The 8,442-nt window shown below is 43.2% G+C and overlaps 2 protein-coding genes across 3 annotated transcripts; one reads left to right on the forward strand and one right to left on the reverse strand.

The window, feature by feature from the left end:
• The first annotated feature begins 2,874 nt into the window (after nucleotides 1–2,874).
• LOC105968571 (heterodimeric geranylgeranyl pyrophosphate synthase small subunit 2, chloroplastic) lies at nucleotides 2,875–4,116 on the forward strand. Its single transcript, XM_012993201.2, has one exon. It carries the CDS (start codon nucleotides 2,933–2,935, stop codon nucleotides 3,860–3,862), a length of 930 nt encoding a protein of 309 aa, XP_012848655.1. The 5' UTR covers nucleotides 2,875–2,932; the 3' UTR covers nucleotides 3,863–4,116.
• A 395-nt stretch (nucleotides 4,117–4,511) lies between these two features.
• Nucleotides 4,512–5,703, reverse strand: LOC105968546 (uncharacterized). Of its 2 annotated transcripts, none has more exons than XM_012993175.2 (2): nucleotides 5,546–5,703; nucleotides 4,512–5,441 (listed from the first exon to the last, which is right to left on the reverse strand). In XM_012993175.2, the coding sequence occupies exon 2, from the start codon at nucleotides 5,436–5,438 to the stop codon at nucleotides 4,860–4,862; it is 579 nt and encodes a 192-aa protein (XP_012848629.2). In that variant the 5' UTR covers nucleotides 5,439–5,441; nucleotides 5,546–5,703; the 3' UTR covers nucleotides 4,512–4,859. The 2 variants fall into 2 exon arrangements, with proteins under 2 accessions (XP_012848629.2, XP_088668156.1); XM_088812030.1 differs by having other exon boundaries at nucleotides 4,512–5,438; nucleotides 5,546–5,696.
• Nucleotides 5,704–8,442: the final 2,739 nt, after the last annotated feature.

Raw genomic sequence — 8,442 nt, forward strand, 5'->3', positions numbered from 1 at the left:
GCGGCGCGTGGGGCAGCGTGCGGCTTCGGCTCGTGCGTTGCTCCTCGATTCTTCGATCTACGGTCTTCCTCCTCTCGGATTTCACCTCGTATACTTCGATCTACTAAATCGTGGCACTAGACACGAAGTAGTTAGAATAAAACGGAAAGAAAATAAAGGAGAAAGAATACCGAACAAGAGCCGGCCGAGGAACGGCCGTTTCCGGCGACGGAGCGGCGGTGGTGGCGCGGTGGTGGCCGCGCGGAAGAGAGGGCGAGAGAGAGAGGGTGGCCGATTAGGGTTAGGGTTTTTTGTGTGTGTGTGCTAGGGTTATAAATCATGTATTTATAGTCCCTAGCATGAAACCCTAGCGGGCTTAAGTTGGACTGGGCCCAACAGCTTAAGCTCGTTAGTTTCTTTAATCGCTCGTATCTCTCAATTCAATGATCGAAAAATTGTAACGATTACAATTTCCGAGTCATTATAATTTTCTCGTCATTACGAGTGCCATCTCTTATTTTCCAACTTTCCAAAAGTGGAAACCCTAGTTCAGTGGACTTTCTAAATTTGGAAACTTCCCGATTTAGAAAGTTCACTAACATGTTCGCTTATTCTTTTCCTTTTCTTATTCTCATTCATAATTCCAAATTACGAATGTTGGACTCAATCATATTGACTTCCAATTATGCAAAGATAAACTATTTTATCTCTGACCGTTTATTCAAAGATCTCATGTGCACGAGCAGTGTGACCCTCGATGGTTCAGGTGTAAGCTAGCCGTGGGCCCACAACTCTTTGTGGTCAAAACTCGTCCCCTTCGAGTTACAATTAAGATGAAGCTCGTTTCACCTTAATCACCCAACGAATCAAGATTGGCGTCTAGCAACTACGCGTCATGATTCCCTAGATACAAATGAAGTGCCTGCAAGAACCTTCAGATATAGTTAACGTACAGTACGGTCCCTTCGATTCATATGTCCCGATTGAACTAGAGGCATTGGTTCATCGAGACCTCTTTATATGTTCAATAACGGTGCGATCGTTCTAAGTGTTGTAATCCTTACGTGCATGACTTAAAGAATCGAATTCTCTAATCATCACTTAGTCAGCTCTGGCCAGAGACTTAGAATGAATACAAACTTTCAGAACACACAGGACATCCAAGACTATTCTAGCGATCGAATCCCCGACTACAATGCACAGACCTCCCACTAGATTTCGGACTGCACGAACACTGGCCCTTGGGATGGTCCTCGGTGGAACTCAGGGACAGGTCACGATACAGCTGGTCCTCTAGTGAAGTCACGGTGATGTCTAGGTCATAAGGACTAATGGTGTACAACTATACCATAGATATCTCTACTCGATTATTGGGAACCACTTAGAGATTTCTAGGGTGAGGGAGTTCAGTGAACTCGTCAACTTACGAGCACCCACTTATGCATGCCGATATCACAATACCGTTTACTGATGAGATGCAGTACACATACACTAAGTGCTAGTCTTAATGGGAAAGGCCGATATCCTCATTAGTGGCGTAACCCTTCGACTAGGAACACGTTTAACAGTTATAATACTTAAGTAAATATCTCACGATCCTAACGATCAATTACTAGTACTTGTAATAACTGTAAGGACTATATCTATGCTTGTGACAAAGGGACAAAGATATAGAATGCCAATGTGTTTTATCATTAATACGAATAAAGGTTCGTTTATTACAATAATAAATACGAAAGACCACAGCCACAAGTTGGCTTGTTGGTCACCTACTCTAACAGGAAATAGACCACCTTAAATAATTATTGAAGTAGGATGAGCTGAAGAGCATAGTGGATCACAGTAACTTGATGACCTTGAGATACCTGCGATCAGAGAACACGTAAACCAAGCTGGAGTTGATCCGGCGGAAACTACACTCAAGTGTGTGTGGATAGCAAAAGTCGTAGATAGAATACGATCGGTTGTATTTTCGAATGTTGAACGTACCTTAAGGCATGAGTTAAAACCTTTATTTATGCCTCATTGATTGAGCTTAAGTTTAAATAGTTAAAATTATTGGACTCAAATTTTATTTGAAGGTGATTGAACATCGATGATAGTAGTCTTTAATATCGAGCTCGTGGCCCAGTATGTAAATAAATTACAGACCCATTGAATTGGCACATATCAATAATATTCAATTTAGGTCAAACCCAATAAATTTTGTTCTTGAATTTTCCAAAAGGCCACGTACCAATAGAATTGATATCCTCTAATATTTCTCATATTAAAACACTGTAGTACTATGTTTGCACCTCAACAATTCAGACACCATTCGAACACATGCACAGGCCCAATTGCACACAACATAAAAAGACATGGCCCAAAATGCATATACGTCACTATAATTAAGGTTTAAAAACAAATAACTAAAAAACTTAAACATACATTTCTAATATCTTCTTTTGGGGTATAAACAAACCGAACTCGATCGCCAATTTTTTTGAGTCCGAGTTCGAGTGGAATTTGGCTCAAACTTGAGCTCAAGTCGAGTCGCGCATGTCGAACTCAACTCATTTCATTTTTTTTGACTTTTACATAATATCAATATTATTTTTTATTACAAACTGTTTATGAGACGATAGTAAAAAAGTTATAGAATAAAAAAATATAATTGGTAAACTTATAATTTAATTTTATACTATTCCATATTAGTTATCTTTATATTAAAAATGCAATATACGAAATACATAAACTTACGAACAATTAAAGATGGAATACAACTCGAGCTCATCTGAAAGCTTGAGTTCATAAAATTTGAACTTGTGCTCGAACTTTTATTTGAGCTGGCTCGACTCGTTTACACCACTGCTTCAAATTCATGCCCCTTTGTAAATATAGTTAGCTATCGTCTTTCCTGTTCAAAATCCTTCTCCCACAATATTAAGAAAAGAGAGAAGAAAAAAAAAAAATGGCCACGTGTCTCTCGCACTTCAATCACAAAGCAAATTTCTTGTCGAAATCAAAATGGAGTAGTAAAACAAATTATAAGCCTAGAAGAATTATTGCTGCAGCCCAAAACAAATCAGCTTATTGGGCTTCAATTGAGGCCGACATCGATACATATCTCAAAAAAGCCATCCCCGTAAACTCGCCGGCGTCGGTTGTCGGGCCCATGCACCACCTCATCTTCGCCGCCCCAAGGACCGGTGCCGCCGCTCTCTGCGTGGCGGCGTGCGAGCTCGTTGGGGGCGACCGGCGTCAAGCCATGGCGGCGGCAGCCGCGGTGCACCTCATGCACGCGGCGGCCTACACCCACGAGCATCTCCCACTCATGAAGACGGGTAGGCCCGGGCCCGAACCCGAAATCGAACACAAGTACAGCCCGGGCATCGAGCTTCTGATCGGAGACGGTTTGATTCCTCTTGGGCTCGGGCTGCTGGCCGGTTCGTTTCTGGACCGGACCCGAAACGACCCTGACAGAATCGTGAGAGTGATGGTAGAAATCACGAGAGCCGTCGGCTCACAGGGAGCTGTGGCTGGGCTGTACAGAAAACTCGGCGCAACCGATGGGAATTATTATGACTACGAAGTTATGGAATATGTTTGCAGGAAGAGAGATGGGGAGCTGCACGGCTGCGGAGCCGCTTGCGGAGCCGTATTGGGCGGCGGGGCCGAAGAGGAGGTAGAGAAGTTGAGGAAGTTTGGGGTTTACGCCGGCATGGTACGGGGGTTAACGGCGGCGGCGGCGGCGGCGGCGGAGAAGAATCATGGGGTGGATTTGGAAGGGAAAATAGAGGAAATTAAAGAGCTGGCGATGATGGAGCTGAAGGGCTTACGTGGAAGGGAGATTGAGCTGATCTCGAGCTTAGCCATGTTTTTTAAGCTGAGCCGAGGCTAGCCACGTACTCCTACGTGAAGATGGACAAGAATTATTAATGCAATAAGTAAATGTGCTAACAACTAATGTGTTGTTTCAACAAATGAGGAAAGTGGTCGCTTGCAACTAATTAATTAGCTTGCAATTAAGCTTTTAATTAGTACTAATTAATTAGCAACGTCCTTTTTCTATTTGTTTATTTATAAATAAATATCCATATATATATACTATATTCGTGTTGTGTGAATGATTGTATATGAATTAATGTTGAGTTTGATTTTTTTTATTTTTCTTTAATAACAAAAGAAATGAATGTACTTAAATTAGGTACAGTTCCACGTGATGATGACTGTGATTTGGTATTCCATTATATTATTCTAATTGGTGCTTATTTTACATCATAGGGTTGCATTAATTTTCTTGTCTTGTTATGGATCAACTTGAGGGTGGTAAACGAGCTGAGCCGTTCGTGAGCTCGATGAGCCGGCTCGAACTCGTGCTCACGAGCCTTTTTTTAATTCGTTATTGTTTATTTATTTTGAATTTATTTTATTATAATCTAAATATTTTTGAATAATAAAATTTAATAAAAAAAAAATACACAAAATGAGTTTGGGCTCGAGCTCTCGAGCCTGCCAAAATTGACGACCTCGGCTCGTTCACACCTCTATTTGGATATTGGACTCATATATTTAGGTTCAACTTGAAATATTGTAGAATAATAGTACATGTCACAAATGATCTAATGCTTTCTCATTTTATACTACACATCTTTATGAGGCAACATTCACACTTAATTAGACACGGCCACGGGTCCCTCTTGCCCTAGACCCGTCCCGTTGACTACCCTGCATCGACCTGGACCCGAGACCCGACGGGTTTATCCAGCGGATGCACCCGGTGACCCGACCAGAGGAAGCTTCATCAATTACCATTTATCTTAGCACTTAATCAGCCATGTTTTCATGACTTCCTAGTGTACACATATACTAATTAAAAAACAGTGTCTAATTAATAATTAAATATAATTGGGTTGTGATTCAAGAAAACCAGTTTTGGTGAGTACATCATTTCTCACCCTGCTTAAATCTCTGCCTTTGAGTGTTCTTCCAGCTCCTTCACACACCGAAAACGAACACAACCTATCCGCGATCCATTCGTGTGGCGGAATCATATCCCCTTCTCCTTCGTCTTCTTCCTTGCTTTCCCAGCTGGCATCGTCATTCCCTTCGTCATCGGAATTGGCATCACACTGCAGCCACCATGAACAAGAAGAATCTATATTCCTGGAATTATTGTCTATATATATTTTCGACCACCAGTCAGCTGGCCGCCGTATCTTAATCGGGGCCGAGTGTTGCACGATAATTCCATAATTCTCCATGTTGCTGGATCTTGGTCTTGTTCTGGCTAATGATGTGCCGGAATCTTTTCTGATTCCGGTTCCGATTCCGATTCCGATACTGATGCCAGTATCAGAATCTTTTGTTTCGTTATCGAAAACTGCCCAAACATCTCCCTCGTGGAATTCTTCGTTACGCATCGATGTCCAACCGCTGCTTCCTTGGCTGTATAAACCGTATCCAATTTTCTCCATCTCCTGAACCAAAAAAGAAAAAAGAAAAAAGAAAAACAGAGTCAATAATCATTTATATTATTATTATTATTATTATTATTAATATTAAACCAATCAAGATTGATTACCTGTTTTTTCTAATTTATTCTTGAATTGATTATTTTCTAATTAGTAAGACTGCTGCAGCACTATTGAGAATATTGCAAAGGTTGTAACACTGAAGTTGATGACTATATATTATAAAATAAATGGAGAGAAATTAAAAAAGAAATAAAAAGAGTGGCCATTATTTCATTTGATAATAATAAAATTATATTTATTGTGTAGGGGGAGAGTTCAAATGGGATTAAACTTCTGCTAAAGAATTCCCACCTCACAATCTTTTACTATGGGCCCACAAGATTCCTTCACAGTTACAGACTTAGCAGTATTCAACCCACTTTCAACCTATCTCTCAGTTTATCTAAGTGAAAAAAAAATGATCAGATTCATGGGATCTAATTAAGATTCCTTGTAATAAAAAGAACAGCATTTGCCAACCACACGCCACCAGCTGGGCCTCCCATACCATAACCTACGACACTGACTCGGCCACCACACCAAAAGAATCTATCTATATTTGTATAATCTTTCTTTTTTTTTTTTTTTTTTAATACAATCAATTATTTTATTTATATGTATGTTTGGAAGCGTTGATCCAACGGTTGCTTGCACATGCCATGTACGAGTGAATCTTGCTGAGCTCGCAAAATCTGTTTATCTATGATGATGCTAATTACTTAGATCACCTCGGGTAGTGTAGAAAATGAACTGGGAGAGCAAAGCAGATCAGTAGCTTGACAACTTGATGATCCTGAGGTACCTGCGATCATAGAACACATGAACTAAGCCGGGGGTTGATCCGGCGGAAACCCCTCCGACGCTCAAGTCAGACGTGCTGATAGTGGAAATAGTCCAGAGAATACAGTTAATAGTATTGCTCAGTTAATAGGACGTACCTTAAGGAATGAGTTCAAACATTTATTTATAGCTTAGTTGAGATTGTCGGGCCCAAACCTTACTTGAAGGTGATTGGGCCTTGGTGATAAAGGTCTTCGATATTGGGCTCGTGGCCCAGTAGGTAAATAATTTGTAGGCCCATTAGGTTGGGCCAATTAGGCATATCATTAAGCCCCCCACTCTCGAGTCGATGTGGGGGCCATGTTGAAATGGGTGACATATCGTGTCGAGAGTAAAAATTGTAGTAGTCGATGATGTGCGATAACGCGTTGGAGCGTGTGTCGGAGGGGCGTGAATGCGCATTGGTGCATAACACGACCAAGTTGTCGCGATGTAAGTTAATTGAGTCGTCGGTTTTGTCCCGTGATGATGTAGTAGCGAATTATCTCCTCGTGGGAGTTGTCTCGTCGCGGGGTAATAGTGTTGATCGAGTTATCTCCTCGTGGGAGTTGTCTCACGATAATGTAGTAGCGCGGATCAATTAATCTCCTCGTGGGAGTTGTCTCTGGGGTAATAGAATTGATCGAGTTATCTCCTCGTGGGAGTTGTCTCGTGATAATGAAGTAGCACGGAGCTAGTATTCTCCTCGTGGGAGTTGTTATTTATCGACATTGTCAATGTTTTGACGCGTTGCTTGTATGTGTTTTACATATAGCTTTGTGCGTGATGTACTTGAGGAGGGGATCAGGCTCTCAAGATTTTTTTTATGGGGATCGTGCCCCTTGTTAGACCTCGTGGGTCGTAAGTATGTTTGGACCGTGGCCACGTTTTAATGAAGGACCCATCGAAAACAAGTAGATAAATTTGAGTAATCAAGCTGGCCAGGCTATATAGATTCTCATAATATCTCTAAGTGTTTCTAGGGTTGTAATCGTGCTAACTTGAGCTTGCGACTATATAGTGAATTTCGGGCGAGTTGTCTCCTCATGGGAGTTGCCTCGCAGCAAAGTTGTAGGAGCATTGGACGCGCGACTGGGGAGCATGCGGATTCAGGTCGCTCTGTGAGAGTTGTCTCCTTGTTGGAGTTGTCTCGCATCGAGACTTATTACCGAGCGAGGTAGTTCCTCGTGGGAGTTGCCTTGCACTAGGCTCGTAGTGCCGAGCGAGTTTTCTCTCCTCGTGGGAGTTGCCTCGCTGCGGGTTGTGGTAACGAGCGAGTTGTCTCCTCGTGGGAGTTATCTTGCTGTGGTTCTGTAGACCCGAGGGAGTTGGCTCCTCGTGGGAGTTATCTCGCTGCGGGTGGTAGTACTGAGCGAGTTGGCTCCTCGTGGGAGTTGTCTCGCTGTGGGTTGTGGTACCGAGCGAGTTGGCTCCTCGTGGGAGTTGTCTCGCTGCGGGTTCATAGTACCGAACGAGTTGGCTCCTCGTGGAAGTTGCCTCGCTGCGGGTCGTAGGATGGAGCGAGTGGTCTCCTCGTAGGAGTTATCTCGCTGTGGGTTCGTAGACCCGAGGGAGTTGACTCCTCGTGGGAGTTGCCTCGCAACGGGTTATATGACTGAGCAAGTTATCTCCTCGTGGGAGTTGTCTTGCTGCCGGTTGTAGTATCGAGCGAGTTGGCTCCTCATGGGAGTTGCCTCGCAACGGGTTGTAGGACGGAGCGAGTGGTCTCCTCGTGGGAGTTATCTCGCTGTGGTTTCGTAGACCCGAGGGAGTTGGCTCCTCGTGGGAGTTGACTCGCTGTGGGTTGTAGGACCGAGCGAGTTGTCTCCTCGTGGGAGTTATCTCGATGCGGGTTGTGTAGGGCCGAGCGAGTTTGCTCCTCGTGGGAGTTGTCTCGCAAGCCCCCCACTCTCGATTTGATTCAAGAAAGGTACCGGATCATGTCGAGAGTAGATCGGTGATGTAGTATTCCGTTAATCGTTGGCCTGGCGTGGATGAATAATAATTTTTATTTTCTCTGCGGAGAACGAACGCTATTGGGTGGGGCGCATTGGAATCCTTGCGCGATTTGGTAGAGCGCGTTGAGATTCCCACGCGATTTGGTGGTGCGCAGTGGAAGTTGTGTGCGATGAAGTGAGTGGAGAGA

This window comes from Erythranthe guttata, chromosome 13, assembly GCF_056151865.1.
Source record: "Erythranthe guttata isolate IM_541 chromosome 13, IM_541, whole genome shotgun sequence".
Taxonomy (NCBI): Eukaryota; Viridiplantae; Streptophyta; class Magnoliopsida; order Lamiales; family Phrymaceae; genus Erythranthe; species Erythranthe guttata.

Coding starts and splice junctions, on each gene's coding strand:
- LOC105968571 (XM_012993201.2), top strand. CDS start 2,933: ATGGCCACGTGTCTCTCGCACTTCAATCACAAAGCAAATTTCTTGTCG.
- LOC105968546 (XM_012993175.2), bottom strand. CDS start 5,438: ATGGAGAAAATTGGATACGGTTTATACAGCCAAGGAAGCAGCGGTTGG.